At 42.0% G+C, this 16,291-nt stretch overlaps 2 protein-coding genes across 2 annotated transcripts in view; one reads left to right on the top strand and one right to left on the bottom strand.

Moving 5' to 3' along the window:
• The window catches only part of cpne2 (copine II), a 48,619-nt gene extending 45,125 nt beyond the window's left edge, over positions 1-3,494 (top strand). The window contains exon 16 of the mRNA XM_076732700.1: positions 2,078-3,494. Within this exon, the coding sequence (XP_076588815.1) occupies positions 2,078-2,185 (108 nt within the window). The 3' untranslated portion in view covers positions 2,186-3,494. The remainder of the gene's footprint in view (positions 1-2,077) is intronic.
• A 2,910-nt stretch (positions 3,495-6,404) lies between these two features.
• On the bottom strand, positions 6,405-15,386 carry psme3ip1 (proteasome activator subunit 3 interacting protein 1). Its single transcript, XM_076733671.1, has 7 exons — positions 15,260-15,386; positions 13,519-13,655; positions 13,320-13,418; positions 12,407-12,528; positions 8,262-8,401; positions 7,718-7,806; positions 6,405-6,808 (listed from the first exon to the last, which is right to left on the bottom strand). The coding sequence occupies exons 2-7, from the start codon at positions 13,643-13,645 to the stop codon at positions 6,546-6,548; spliced, it is 840 nt and encodes a 279-aa protein (XP_076589786.1). The 5' UTR covers positions 13,646-13,655; positions 15,260-15,386; the 3' UTR covers positions 6,405-6,545.
• Between the last annotated feature and the right edge of the window lie 905 nt (positions 15,387-16,291).

Raw genomic sequence — 16,291 nt, 5'->3', positions numbered from 1 at the left:
AATCACGTCACGGCCATGTCGCATCAACAACATTTTAATACAGATTGTGGGAATAAAAACATTTAAGATAAAATTTGAAACACTCAGCAGAGTTTGCTGGTCTGACTTGCAGGAGCAAAAACTCGAGTCTTGAACTTTGAGTACTTATTTGAGTACTAATTTAAGTACAAGGAAGCCAGCACTGTGTTGATATAGAAACACTGTGGAGTCCTAAAATTTTGAACCACTTGTAATTGTGCTACAGCCTATTTGCTGAAACAAGAATAATGCATCACAGTAGTCAAGATGTGAAGGGACGAAACAATGGATGATTGGTTCGAACTCTTGGAAATACGAGAAGGGATGCAGTTTCTTATTTGAACCTGACAAGACTAAACAACCGACTTCAGATGTTTGTCAAAGTTCAACTGTGAATGAGAAAAGGCAAGTTGGTTTCTGGAAACCAACTGTGGGTTACAAGCCAGTAACACCACCAGGGAAGTGCTGGTGCAAAGACCAGAACTTCTGTGATTTTTATTCCAGAAACTCAGACACATCAAGGCATTAACCTCATTAAGGCAATTTTGTACAATGACCAGTGGCCTGCTTTCACAAACACACAAAGCTGGATATCATCAGCACAGCAATAAGACAAACAGCCAAACTGATGGATAATGTGGCATCAAGCAGCTTTGTCAAGACCACATTCTGACAGAGACAGTGTTGTAGAAATTGAAATTGTTCCCCTCCTTTGATCTACACAAACCTCTGTAGGAGTCACCGTTGTTGTTTTGGAAGGTCCAGTCTCACACCTAAACCACACCCGCCCATAGCTGCCAACAGTTCCTCATGGGACGCTGATTGGCTCAAACCACTGCGGTTCTGCCACAAGCATATAACATGAAGTCAGTTGTTGTTTCACGGAAACTTTGTAGACATCATTAAGACATCAAACTCCGCTGTTGTTGGTGCTATTGCACCTTAAAAGGTAAAGAGGCAGGCGGAAATCACGGATGAGAAACACCTCAGCTGTCACAAGTCAGAGAAGAGAATGCAGGAAAGCTGAGTGCAGATGGAATAATCTCCAGATTCTGAAGGCGTCTTCAAAGAGAGGCTTCATATTTACTGTTGAGAAGCTAACTAATCCCCTGACTTCCTGTCTCTGAGGAAGTGTAATGAGTTTCATCTTTTTTTGTGGGAAAAAAAGGGAAAATATTAGACTGGCCATAAATTGCTCCATGTCAAACAGAAGAATCACACCACTGCTGCTAGATTGTTAACCTGTAATGCTATCAATGCTTCAACTCTGGAGGATTTGTGAAGCATCTTAATTCATCCACCTGCTGTTTTGACACCCTGCCAACGCGCTTCTTCAGAAATGTTTTCAGTTTGCTCATGTGGATAATGTGTATGCATTATTTTCATTTCTAGCCACACTCTGTCTGTTGTTGATTTTACAGTTGATAGGACTGTTGGAAATCCATGTCATGGCCAAAAGTGTAGAGACAGATGAACATTATATCCGCATTTGACCGTTGAACATCTCAGTCCAAACCACGGGCTGCTGACACCGCCCTCGTCCCTTTTCAGACTTTACAGCAGATTGAGATACCTGGCTGCAGGGATTTGCTCCCATCAAGCCACAACAGCATCAGTGAGGTCGACCACAGATGTTGGACACAGTTTGCATCACAGTCCATTCCAAACATATGGATGCGGTCGAGTTCAGCGCTCTGAGCAGCCAAGTCAAATTCTTCCACACCGAACTGGGAAAGCCATGTGTTTATGGAGCTGGCTTTGTGCACATGAGCATTGTTGTGTTAAAAAAAAGACAAACACAGACTTTTTCACCAAGCTGAAAGCACACTGTTGTCTACAGGTGTATACACACATTATGACTGTGCAGCCAATTAAGAATATAATTTAGACATGACGACTGATTGGACCAAGGACATACAAATACCAGGACTAGACTGGAAAAGTCTGTCAGAGCAGGATCAAAAGAGACCACAGTCACTAGTATGCTAACATTTTACAGCCTACAGCTTCTGTGTTTTTGTGGAAATGAATTCACTCTCTTGCTCTTTTTTCCTGTCAGGCACCCAAGGAGACCCTCGCTAAGTCGGTCCTGGCCGAGCTGCCTCAGCAGGTCACCCAGTACTTTAAACAGCGGAATCTACCGCCCATCAACCCGGCACCGGAGTGAGACACCCCGACGATGAGAGCCCACACGCTGTACAATAGCTCAACAAGACCTCTCTTCTCATTAACAGCAAACAATACAGAATTAAAGTGTGTATATCAGCTGTGAACAAAAATATGTTATGGACAAAAAAAATGAAACATTGAAGACATTCCTGTCATTATATTTGCAAAGTTTTTACTTGTCAAAGAATGTCTGGTCAGTATCCAGTGTGAATCCATCAGAAGTGATATTCTCTGTTTCATAAAGCTTTCCAGCACACAGAACATGATGATAATAAAGGACCTTGCATGTCTGCAGTGATGGCAGGTGTCTGCAAATGACAGTGATATATATAAATATGCAGGTAAAACACTGGCCTTTTTTTTTAGAGAACTGAAAAATATCTTGATTTAGCAGGATGTAGGGTTATTTGCTTTTTGCATGTGTGTGTCTTGTGATTGATACTATGTCATACATACAACTCCTTGGTGTAAAGTCCCTCCTAAGCTGAAATATAGCAGTGGTTGAATCCCCTCCTGTTGTCATATGGAGCCTTTTCAGGTAGCGGACTGGATGAAGGCTGTTTGCTTTTGTCCTCTGTGTGACTCACAGCCTGAACCTGAACGCAGCGTTGTTTCTTCGGCCCTGCGGCATTGTCTGGGGAGGTTTTAAATCTGAAGTTTTGAGCACCAGTTGTCTGAGAGGCAGGTTTTAATGCTCCACTATGCTGATTTGACTCAAGAGGACAGAAACGGGAGGACGAGGCCGTAGTGGCAGCTGTAGCATTAACACAGAATAGATGTGGAATACTGTGTGAACTCATTAGGCTGTTAAATATGGGGCCAATTTGGTAGCTTTTGCAAAATCTTTTCATTTCTAATGACCGGTTCATCCTGCATGTTGCCAATATCTACTCACTGTTTACAAACTGATGCTGATGATCACAAACGCATGATTTTTCCTTCTCAAATGATGTATTTATCAGATTTTGTAAATATTTTAATGAGATTCTAATGAAAGGGAAGAAAGTGCTAGATGGCACACAGTGTCAGAGAAGGCTGTTAGTGTCAGAGGTTTAATGAGGGGAATCAGGAGAGGAGTTTCTGATATGCATATATATCGAATGTATATTTATATGATGCTGTTTATGTTCTGATAAGCCAATGTTTCTGACATGTTTTTAATGTACTTTTTATGCAGTGCTGAATTGTGTACTTAAACTACTACTATGTGTATTGCTGTGCATCTTTGTACTAAATGTGTTGCTATTGATTTTCTAAAGTTGTGTGTATGTCCACACTCAGGTTAATAAACTGAAGGAAATGTCACATTTCTTCTGTTTCTGTGGATACGAGAGCAGCACACCACAAAAAGATGACTACAGACACACAAAATAATCACATACACACACACAATGCAGCAACAAAAAACATGCAAAGTGACCACAGAGAGACAAAACAGGTCTGAAAAATCACTGCAAATAGATGTACAACAGCAAACAGATGCAAAACGACAACCGAGAGACTAAAAACATCCAGAAAGAGACAAAATGACCACAAAGAGATGCAAAATGACTTCAAAGACATGCAGAATGAGAAATGGAGGAGTGGGCGGCGACAAAAAACACTCGCACCACATTTGTGTTTTACTCCACATGACTCATCTGATTTTTTGGTTTTTGCTTGGACTGGAGAGATAATGAATTACAGCCTGCTGCTGTTGAACGGACAGTGAATTCAGCTTACTCAAAATGTGGCATCAAAAAAAAAAAAAAAAAGGATTCTTACAAAAATCAGTCCGGATTTCATCCCCATCGCACCGCCATCCGTCAGCCTTTTTGGGCAGTATGTGAATGTGTTGGTGCTCTGCTGTAGTGCTGCTGCCTGTGGCACAAACATCATTGAACATACTGTCATAACTGCCAGATGGGGGGAAAAAAAACATGCACACGGGGGACTGATGTTCATCTGAAATGCTTAAATTTGCCTCAAAAACTCAGACTCTGTATTGACATATTCTTTGGGTATATTGGTTATATTATTTGTTGTCATGGTAACTCTTCACAGCTTCGCCAGTGATGTTGAGCTGCATCTGTCGGTTAAACCGAGAAACTAACGGCTGCCTTAATGATGTCAGTGAACTGCCCTCAGACAAACTGAAATGCTTGTTATTGGCCGTGAACGAAGACAGAATTATCCTCCAGTCCCATCATCACTGTGTTTACAAAGGCTTTGAGTCACTCTTACACCTTCAACAACACTGATTTTATCCACTAAAGACAAGTACAAACATTGCATGGCTTCGGTTTTTTAATGAGACTTCAGCACAGTTTGATATCATCTCACCTTCACTCTCAATCAGCTCACTGAGCTCAGCTTCAGATGCACAATTCTACTGCCAAGGTTTTAATGAGGACACAAAACACATCCCAGAATCCAGTCACCCATATTAGTTTTGATTCAGTCCAATTTCTCACATTAATTTTATGGTCCATGGCTCAAAGGTACTTCTCAGATCTTTTGACCTCCAACAAACTGACCTTCTGGGTCTTTATGAAGAGTTGAATCGTGAGCAAGTTTTTACATTGCCAAGCGTTCCTGTTCTGTCGTCATCTTCAAACCTGTTCAAACAGCTTTTAAAGAACAACTTTACTATCACTTCAGTACTTCATACATCAACACTATCAGCCAACTGGGCTGGAAGCATATTAAGACTAATCAAACACTTCAGTTCTGAGAACCTAGTCTTGTTTTCTGTTCTGTTTTTAGGATGAATTGTAAGAACTTTGGTGATTCTGACCTTTTATTTAGTGCCATCATCAGGTAACCATTTTAATTAGTCCAACACTTTGGTTTATGACTAAATAAAACCAGTGACATTCCCATCAACCTCAAAAGACATTAACTCTAATTAGCAAATTTTAGCGTGCTAACATCCTCGATGGAAAACATAGGAAACATTAAACATGCTAGCCTTCAGCATCGTCATTCCAAATGCTAGTGTTCAGCTCGAGGCACTGTCTAAGTTTTTTTTGGACTACTGCATTAAAATTGATATTCCTATCTGTTCTGTATCTGCTCCTTTTCCTGTGTGAGCTAAATAATCATTTGTCTTCAGAGGTCAGAACAACACTTGTTGCAGCCCCAGTGACATTTTCACCACACTGTCATTATGCACCATCTCTTAAAGGGGAACTCTGCCCATTTCACACATCAAAGTCTGTTTAAGTCATGGAGAGTACTACTGCATGTTACAAAGTTCTGACAAGGAAGAAGAAGAATGTGTGGACTGATGAAGACGTTTTCGCTGGTTTTGCAACTCCATTTTTCTTATGACTTTTTTAACTATCCATCATGAGTCTGACAATTAAGTTCTGTATACAGTAGTACTGTGTGCAATATGTAATGGCTCCCTGATGACATATATATATATATATATATTTTTTTTTAAATCTCTCACACAAATACACACAGTAAACACATTGTAGAAGGGAAAGGTCTTTATTTCTCTCTGCTCAGACTCGGACCAACAAACCAAAGCTTCAGCGCCTGATACAGCAGCAAACGGTCCAGCATCCTTCCAGCATGCTGTGACTTTGAGACAAACTACTGATGAGAAAACATATCACACAAATAAAAACACGATTGTTCAGACCATTCAGACTTTGCATTTAACACAAAGAGAGAGAGAAGCGTGTCCTGCCCCGGCTCTCTCCTCAGCTGCTGATAGCTAAAAGGTGTGAGTCATGTGACACAGTCTAAAGCAGTCTCTTCCTTGCTCCACAGCTGTCAATCACTGTTCCCTCAGCCAGCAGCACAGCTTGCAGTCGCTGTGGCTTGGGTTGGGAGGGGGGGTGTAGGGGGGGCAGGATGTCGTCGGGGTAGGCAGTGCGGGATTGGTTGCTCGGCTTACACTGCGTGACATGTGATTGATAGAAGGAAGGGTGGAGGTGTCATGTTTGAGTGCCACAATAGCAAAAACCACAGATAGACAGACAGATTTAGTTCAGAATAGAGTTTAAATTGGTGTTACTGATTATCAGGATGATTTTACTGGGCTGAACTTTGTCTGATGACAAAGAGCAACAGTTCAACTCACAGCTGTGAAAACAATAGGAATACTGAAAAGGTTTGCTAGGTGTGTGTGCTGCCAGTGTATAACGAACATGATATGAACTTGTGTGGCCTGCAGGTGCGCTACTGTGGGCTCTGTTGTGTGTGTGTACCCCTATATTAGTGTGCGTGTGTGTATGACCTTTACTCTGTCTCTGTGTGCATATCCTGTGTGAGGTTATCTTTTCTGACTGTTTGCAAGCCACTCTGAAGGCATGCAAACATACTCTTCAGGTTGTGTGTGTGTGTGTGTGGATGCTGGTGTGTGTCTATCTGTAGGCCCTGCTGTGCCGGGGGTACGGCAACATGATTGCGTCCACGCTACCTTCGCTGTCCGAGCTGCTGTCAGAGTCGCTGCTGCCGGAATAAACCCAGAGTCCCGGTAAAACGCCGACGCACACGGCCGCTGACGGGAGGTGCAACACGCCTTGACCGGAGCTCAGGGGAGCCGAGGGGGTCTTCGCTGTCAGGCTGGGGACTGTTTGTTGATCTTCAGCTCCCCCCGCTTCTCCCCCTGCTCCATCCTCCTGTTCTGAACAGCACAACACACTGTCAGATGAAAATTTGGAGAGCAGGAATTTCTGAATTATTCAAATAAAGGTGGAGAAAAATGAAATAACTAATAATAGTAACTGTTGCCAGGCATTTCACAATGCTTTAGTCACAGACGTTGGTGTACACTGTAAATAAGACAAACTGACTTTATTGCCAGGTTTCCTAAAACATCTTTCAAGCAGTGAAAATCAGTGGGATGAATGGAATTAACCAGATGTAAGGACAGAAAATCAGATCAAATAATTCTGTATAACATGAAAGGTGTTACCTGTAGTGACAAACACACAAACTTTTCACCTGACTCTGTAGTTCCCCCCCAGCTTTGCAGAGCACTTTCACTCCTTTCAGCTGCCCCAAAACGTTACTGTTATGGTTCATTCTCATCAGTCTTGTTTCCAGCAACAGCAGGCAGCTTTTTTCAAACAGCTTTGATAACATCACTGTGCATTACCTGCTCAGCAGCAAGCTGCTGTCGACTAGCCGCTGATCTAACGAGCGTTTGGCACCTGAGAAGCCAGATAATGTCAGGTATGCTATTACAGTGAACACTGGACAAATGAATGCTACCCTTGTGCCACTGTCCCATGTGGATCAGCTGGTCCTGGGCTTTCTGTAGATTCAGGTTTATCTTTTCCGTGAGGCAAACCTGCCTAAAATTTGAGGAAATGTGGTAAAACTGAAAACACTTTGCAAAGAGGATCAGTTGTCCACTCCACGTATACAATTTATGCATCATTCAGTCACGAGCAGCGAGCGGAATATGAGTTTCTTTCCTTCTCTGATAGGGCTATCATTTAGCAATGGCAGCTGTGCAGGAGATGCACAGCTCGGTTTCTGCTCACTTTGGACAGACAGCCCTCCTTAAAATCCTCGAGCTGTAGCCCACCTGTGTGTCGCTCTCCATTTCCTGTCGTTGCTGTTGCTGTTGTGATTTCCACCTTCTGTTTCTTACTGCTATCTGATGACTGGGACGAGCTGGGTGAGAGAACAAAGGTTTTGAAGAAGTGAAGCTGCTCTAATCAAGATTTTCATGTTAACAACGGCTGAAATGACTATTGCAAAGTGAATGACAGCAAATTGTTATCCAACCCTGCCATTCCGCTAAGCTCCACTGAGCGTTTTAGCATCTTTCATCTCATTGTTTTGGTTTTATGATCCACAGGTTGACTTGAGCATGGAGGTTTAGTCTTGACGCGTACAGACATACATTCTGATAAAAACAGTAAACTCATGATTCACTTATGTAGCCTTTCCTCAAGCTTCCACAGATGGACCTGGAGTACGGCTGATAGCTTGGAGAATACCAAGGCAAGCGAGTTTTTATCACTGTATAATTTTACTGTTTTCAATTCACTCTCATTGGTGACATGTTTGGCCACAACTAGCAAAAAATCAGTCACTGCAGGTTTAAAGCGAGTGTATGTGCGTACCTGCGTCTCTTGACTGCTCCAGCCAATAAATGGGCCTGAGAAAGGTGGCTGGTCCTTTGCTCCGCCCCTGAATGTTTGGGTGCCACCTTCTTTTCAGGCTCTTTGCGGCTTTCGGCGGACACCTGCTTCACTAGAGCGCTGTGGAAGTGCAGAGTTAAGGTGAATAGACCCCAATGGAGCCTTTGAGAGGGAGCAAAGAGTTGGGCTCAGGGGAAAGAAGACGGACGGGACCCACGCAGCAGCACCAGTCCATTCAACAAGTCACATTCTGTCCTCCCTTTAAGAGGAGCCATTACATCTTTTCACCAGTGTGCTGGAAGAAGTGACACAGATCTGAAAGGCTAAGAAAAGCACTCAGGCACAGAGAGGTGACACAGATAGAGTCTAAAAGAAGACCAGGATATGGACAGAGCTCAGGAGACGTGAAATCGGGTCGAGATGCAGAGACAGAGGAAAATAGACGCACAAAAAGACAAAGCACACAAGGCGTAAGACAAAGGGGACAAATGGACAGCGATCAGCAGACTCAAAGTGGGGCGTATGGTATATGAGAGGAACACACGAGCAGTCCTGAGTTTGCACTGCATTCATTCAGCCCTGCGTCTGTGTGTCTGCGCGTGGACTTTGTGTTCACAGCAACTGCTTTAAAGCGTCGCCGTAGTTACCAGCCTATGATACGGTTTCCACAACAACCCAGTCTCTTCTTCATCTGCAGACAAACCTGTCTGTCAGAAACCTGTCTGTCTGCAAAGACAAAGAGAGAGTGACAGAGAGACAGATGAAAAGCACAGAGAGCAACAACCAGCGAGCTACAGCCCTGGACTCGCACTCAAACGTGCACAGTGGTGGAGTATCCACACTTTGATGTAAGACACGGTACCTATGGATTACAGGTGGTGTCTCCTAAATACATGAATTCTTCCCAGCTGCTTATCATATTACTACACATTTCTATTTCTATCAAAAGACAATTCTAAAAAAAAAGTAGCTTGGGGAGAGCTGGTGAGCAGACTGACCAACAGTAAACACAAAATGCACTTTCTACTTCAACTAGTAACTAGTAATACACATGCACCTGTTTTTCTGTACTGTGCAGACTTGCTGCATGTGCTGCAATGCAGTGAAGAAACAAAGAGGTCTGGATGACCCTGATGAATAAAACTGTGTAAAACATGAAACAGAATAAGTTGCTTATTCTGAATTTGATGTAGCAACATGTTTCAAACAAGTTGGTTCAGGAACAACTACAGACTGGGAAAGAAGTGGAATGCTCCAGAAACACCTGTTTGGAACATTCCACAGGTAAACAGCTTGATTGGTAACAGGTGATAGTATCATGATTGGGTATGAAAGAGGCATCCTGGAAAGACTCAGTCGTTCACAAGTGAGGATGGAGAGAGGTTCACCTCTACTTACTACATGGACTCAGGAGCACTTTGGAAAACTGATGCTGGTGAATATGATTCTTTTGCAAATGATTGCATTCTGTTTGTATTTATATTTGCACAGCTTCCAAACTCTTGTTGGTATCGGGGTGTATTTGTCAGCTGATACGTAAAACGAAATATCCGCACAGAAATGCAAACTAGATTTGAACCAGTTTAGAAAGAGAGTGACAGTTACATAGTTCATCCAGAGAGACACCTACAGGTGGATTTTTTTAACTTTAAAATGTCCCACTGAGTGTGAATCTCTGTGACAGGTTAAGAAAAACCACACAGAGACATCGATGGGGAAAAAATTTGATTTGAATTGGAATTTTCTATGTTTATATGAAAAAAAGATTACTGATGACATACTGCTAGCAGACTTTTTTTTTTTAACAATGACATCTTAAAAATCGGTATTTGCCTCAAAAAAGCAGCAGCAAAATGACGCTGTGTGGATGAGATTGACGCAGCAGAACAAGCCGTTTAAAGTCAACGTCCAGAAATAACTCATAGACATATTTCCATCTATGAGAAAAATCTTTCATTAACTGCTCATAGCAACCGTTTGCAGACAATGGCAGGACAGACGTGTCACTTTCTACCGATTGGTTAAAGCTACATAAATAAATAATAATCCCCCTCCAACAAAACATTTGATAATATGAACACAACGTCAGACTGGACGAACATGAAGTGACAGAATGAACATTGCTTGTAGTAATTTTGTTCTTCAGATGAAGCTGAGGGATAAAATTACAGAGCAATCTGTGAACAGCACAGTGCTGGCATCACACGTGAGGAGAGACACATGTACAAGGTGCGAGTGTGAGTGTGTGTGTGTGTGTGTGTGTGTCAGTATGTGTGTGTAATGTATGCATGATGCAGTCCCAGCAAGAGCTTCACTGTGGAGGAGCCGCGCCTGCTTCTGCCAACACACGTAAAGCTGATTAGCATATATGCACCAAGAAACTCCCAGTTAGCAGCGTGCATGTCTTTCAGCTGGTAAAAACAGCGTGAGGTGCACAAAATGACCAGGGAGCAGCTACACCGCTCAGCGTAGGGGGGATACTGAAACGCTCGCTGAGAACCTCCATGCAATATACAGTACTGTACGCAGGAAACTGCCGCTCTGCTCCAACACAACAACCACACTTATCACTGTGGACATGTGGTTTAGGGGGCAGTGAGCGTGCCTGGCTCTCATCATGTAGCTTAATCCAACCAATACATTTAACAAACATTCATACTGTGATAGCTGCTGCGGCTAGTGCTAACATGAAACACTGATTCATCAATTATCTGGCTGACAGAAGATCCACCAATTAATGGTTTGTGTTATTTAGTATGGAAGGAAAATACTGAGGATTAACTTCACAGATTTCAGAGGGGTTCACGGAGTTCAGAGATTTGTATGAACTCTATCAGGAGGAAGTGGGAACTATATCAACACTAACACATCTCTGGCACGGCTGATACCTGCCACCGTAACATGTCCAGCAGCCTGTAACTGACACAAACAATAAAGTCACATTTCCACAACAGAGATGAGTGAGCCAGCCAAATACAGCAAACAGGAAAGCTGACAGAAGAGGTAAACGACCACAATATAAACACTAATGACACAAGTGCTTTGCCAGCTTGAGCATGAAAGATGCTGGATGTTTTCAGTGGGAAACGAGTATTTCTGTTTCAAAACAGTGTAAAGGCTGGAAGGTGTAGCAATCACTAACTGCATTAATATTATGGTTATTTCTTGCTACTGGACAGATGTTTTCCACCTTGTTTTAAGCTTGTTCATTCTCTCTGTGGAGTCTCTGTCAAGTTACCAAGTTTTTGTGATGTCCTCCAGACCACAAAATTCAATGGACTGCAACTTTGCTCTTAACTCTCCACTGATGGTTTGTGCAGTGTTCTGCATTATCTGTGTTCCCCCTTCACGTCAGTATGCACCTCCAACACTCACTCCAAGCTGCTTCGATAGAGTGAAATCTTCAGCATTGGAAGACAGAATGTGTGTGTTAAGCCTTGTGAAACTCTTGGAGCCAAACATCACTGGGTCAGATGTGTAGACATGAAACTTGTATCGATGAGAAAAGTGTGCTGATGACCATTATAACAGCTTCACAGTGCAGACTGTCCATTCTATCACCCAGACCCAGTTCAGCTGCTGCCTGTTAAGCAAAAATGTGTTTTGAAACAACTGCATGGTACACATTTCTGAATTTTTGTCAAGCACATGTACACGTGTACCCCTGATTGCAGTTTCTCCAAATATCAGTTCAGCATTTGCACGAATTACTCTAACTTGTAGTCATTTGTACTGGATGTATGTAGATTTGTACAGAACTGTGTTGTGTGGGCACTGTATTGGAAGTTGGAATGGGCTTCAGAATATTAAAACTGTGAGGCAATAGCTTCAATCCCAAATTTTTTTTTTTTTTTTTTTTGCCTGTGGAGCACATCAGGTTTTCCTGCTGAATTCCATGACCAGTTGCCTCCAATCCTCATTTCATCAACAACAAAATAACACTAACGAGATCCAACTGCTGTGACTTCAACTACATCTCAGTGCTCATTTTAAACCTGCAAAATATGTTATCACTTACGCAAAAGGGGGAAAAAAAAAACAGAAAAATGTTTAGGCAAACAATCACAGAGCGATGCCGGCTAATTAAAATGTGTTTTTACATCAACAAACCCGCCATAAAAGGATATTCTGTATTCCAACAGTTCCTGCTTCTCTTCATCTCTACGCTGCTTCTCCACCAGGCACTGTTGCCGGGAGACCTCGTCCAGGAAGCTGGTCTCATCCTCGTCCAATCCTCTCACCATGTTCCCTGTCACCATGGAAACAAACATGCTCTCAACACATGGCAGCAGAGTGACTGCATTTTTCAGAAAACAGACCTTACCGGTTTATTTTGAATCCACACACACAAGTGACCTTCATGTAAAAAGAAAACAGATATTTGCAGTTCAAGACGATAAGATAACATTTACTGCGGAGTTCAAACACTGCCATTCTTCACCACAATAAAAACTGTTCTATGACTGCGCGAATTGAACAAATCTGAATACTTTCCCAATTAATCTCTTTATTAAAATCTGTAAAACAATGTCCACAAAGGAAGGAGAGGATATAGCTTTGTGTACACCCAACCGAGAGAAGCAGAGCACAGACATCAGAGAACAGCTGCAACATATTCTGCTGTTCTTGCAGCAGAAGTTTGGTTACTTGAAATGATGCTTTCAGGTTCTTTTAGTGGAAATATGATGTAAAAAGAAATAAAAATAAAGGAACAATTGTGTGTGTTGGGCTACGTCCTGTCCAAAAAAGCTATTACCAGTAGGTTACATGCAACTAGTTGTTAGATTCAACAGTGGTGAAGACAAGCCTTTGCTGCAGCAAACTAAGGAGATGACATCATGCACTCTGTTGTCTCAAGCCAAAATGTCAACACTGCAAACAGACTTTCCAAATATCTTCACCCCAAAAGGACTTTTCCAAAAGTTCAGTTTTTCGTGACCTAAAACTGTGTTTGTGTGTGGACGAAAGGCCAAAAGGCATCGAAAAAAAGCTCTGTTCTGTCAGACGTTCATGTATGTGTGGACGAGGCAGAACGCTCACTGAATTTGAACTGCTCCTCATACTCCTCTTGTTTCTTGTCCTTCTGCTCCTGCAGTCGCTCATAGAGGGAACGTGGGTCATACTCCTCCTCTGGAGCCTCTGAGGAGTACACAAACAAATACATGGATTTTCACACAGCTGTGTCATTTTAAGAGGTTTGATGCATTTTTAATGTGTGTGTAAGCGTAGGTGTTCTTACCCTCTGGGTCGTCAGGTTTCCTGACTTTCTCCCATTCTTCCTGTCTCTTCTTCCTCCTCTCATCAAGCTCAGCTTCCGACACAAATTTCCTGCTGAGGTCGACACCCGCTGCCCCTCCCCCTGCCATTACAACTGACCTGCAAGCAAACACACCTTACTTCTGACTGTCACTCTAAGAAATTATATTTTGCACTCAAGATTAACAGTTTATTTCTGTTGGGCCATTATAGACTAGTAGGTGAAAAAGTCTACAGGAACAGGGATCCACGCTGAGAATTTATAGATTCAATTAATTCATTCGGTTTCCATGTAGTCAGGCAAAGAAATATATGGCTATAATCCATTAATACTCAGCTTGTACCCCTTAGCAAAACCCTTTAAAACCACTACTGCACTCACTGCACTGCCATTACTTACTTAAGAGTGTTAACCAATCAAAACAACCTGAGACTACAGTTTCAACACGTGTGTGCAAACTCCCTCTGGATGAGGCAATAACACGCTACTAGTTTATTCATTAATATTAATGTCTTTTTGCCACAGGGGCCCCTGTAATGATTTCATCTGTTCATGTAATGTTTCAGTGATCAAATCATACAAACATCATTAGAGCATTTGAGACAGAGCTGCTAAAACAAGTCTAGATTGATACTATAATGTCAGAATCCATGCATACTGTGCCAAACTAAACGACCAGAACCAATGCAACTATAGACTCTTTCTGACATTTGGATTTTTGCCATCTGATCATCTCATGTTGGATTAACCAGTGAATCAAGGTCACATTAACATCTCTGAAACATATAGGAACAGAGGTGAGATGCATCAGAGGGGAACTTCACACGAACAAATTTGTCTTTACTTTTAATTCTGTTCACTTTTTGCTCAGACTGAACCATTGATTCAACTCCACAGTGATGTTCAAGCCATAGATTCCACTGGTGTTACAACAGACTCACACTGTATGATGTTAGTTTTAATGTTTTACCATTTAGCTGGTGACACACAGCAGCGGTGAGCTCAACAAATAGACAAATGCAAACCATAACAACAACAACAACAACAACAACATAATCCCAACATAAGTGAGACTTTCTAAATGTATGTTTTTAATACCGTTATGTCAAAAGAGGACGAAACCGAACGCAGCCTGTGAGGTTTTGGCTCTCCCTTGTGGTAATCTTTAATCATCGCAAGGAATTGTCCATGATCCCAATTCAACTGATAGTTCAACGAAGACAGCTCAAGAGAACCATAACGATCCCACAACTGATTAACAGTGAGGTGACGATCGAGGTAAATGCGAGCTCTGCTTAACGGCCCGAAGCGTCTCGTTTGTATTGACCCCGTTGATACACTCACTGCTGCGGCGACGGTAACAACGGCAGCTGCTAAAGGTTAGCCTTTAAGTCAGGTGACACACTCGGCTAACGACGCAATACACCGACGCAACAATCAATCTGCAGTACGACATTCAGACTCACTGGCTTTTCACTGCTGTAACGTTAGTTCAGATGCTCGAGCGGTGAAGCAGTGGACACGCAGACACCTTGAGTGCTCCAACCCCCGGCTAGCAGTAGCTTCGTTAGCATTCAAATAAGATATTGACATGGCTGTTAGCCGCACAACATCGTGTCATGTTGGAAAAGCAGCAGTTTCAGATGCACAGGCAACTACACTCAAATCTCCGATTATGATTGTTTCATATCATATTGAACAATTTATCTGTAACTTAACTTACCAAGCTCGATATGATATGTTACTGCTCCAAAATCGATGACGTTTTGTGTTACTGTAAAAACAGCCCGTCGGGATTTTCGACGTGCGACTTTAGTTCCGACCTGCTTTTCTGCTGCAGGACCGTCTTGGCCTTGACCCTGTCCATGCCCTACAGTGCCATTGAGTGGTGACAGTAGAAAACAGCAACGATGGTAAACGTAGAATCAAGATTTAAAAGGAGAATACAACAACTGAAAAGAAAGATATGGTTTGTGTGTGTGTGTGTTGTAAATATGAATTATAATACTGATTAAATCGATTAGGATATAAGAGTCACTACTCTGACCAACATATACAGAATACAGGAGGTGGTTGACACTGCTTACTGACATTTAATCTATTATAAACCATATTTAGTGTTACCATTTATATCAGTGAATGTGAGGTAAATAACACAAACACTTCTCTTAAAGCCATACAGCTGAATCAACAGCTCTCTGAGACAGTTTCAACAAAGGCGGAACAATATAACCTTTACGACAGGAGGATTTAATGCAGAACTGCTGTATTAGACTGCATTAGTTTTTGATATGATTTATTGGCAAATAAACTTCAATGAAATGTGAATGTGAGTGAAAGTGTCGCATCCTAGTACAGTGGAAGGCGCTATACGATTTTCACATTGGTTGGTATCCGCCATAACTCACAAAGAAGAAGGACGCAGTGTATCGCATGACATGACTCAAGTTTATTTTTGAAATGCATCTTTTCATCTTTAAACTGTTCAATGCCTCTGTTATATGTAAAATGTTGGATTCATCAGGTGTTACAAATGCTTGTGTCCACAGATATGTTATAAAAAACAAACAATTCATTTCTAAATAAATGCAGCTTGTTGAAAATGGCGTTAATGAACATCTCAACATGTGCTCGAGGCTCAGAATTAAATGGTGTGGTCAGTGTCCCATTAAATCTCACTGAAATGTTTTATCATCTGCTCTGTTTTATTTGTATTTGAAATTTGTTAATCTGTTTCAGTGTTTTAAACATTTTG

The sequence above is a fragment of the Chaetodon auriga genome, chromosome 6 (assembly GCF_051107435.1).
Source record: "Chaetodon auriga isolate fChaAug3 chromosome 6, fChaAug3.hap1, whole genome shotgun sequence".
In the NCBI taxonomy this organism is placed as follows: Eukaryota; Metazoa; Chordata; class Actinopteri; order Chaetodontiformes; family Chaetodontidae; genus Chaetodon; species Chaetodon auriga.
The sequence above is the reverse complement of the archived record's forward strand: the minus strand, read 5'-3'. Positions and strand labels throughout refer to the sequence as shown.

Excerpts from the sequence above, each read along its gene's own strand:
- psme3ip1 (XM_076733671.1), bottom strand. The coding sequence starts at position 13,645 with ATGGCAGGGGGAGGGGCAGCGGGTGTCGACCTCAGCAGGAAATTTGTG. Across the intron at positions 12,529-13,319 it reads TGAGGAGCAGTTCAAATTCA|GGAACATGGTGAGAGGATTG; the intron begins GTGAGCGTTCTG and ends CCATGGTGACAG. Across the intron at positions 8,402-12,406 it reads AGGAACTGTTGGAATACAGA|AGCGCTCTAGTGAAGCAGGT; the intron begins ATATCCTTTTAT and ends CTGCACTTCCAC.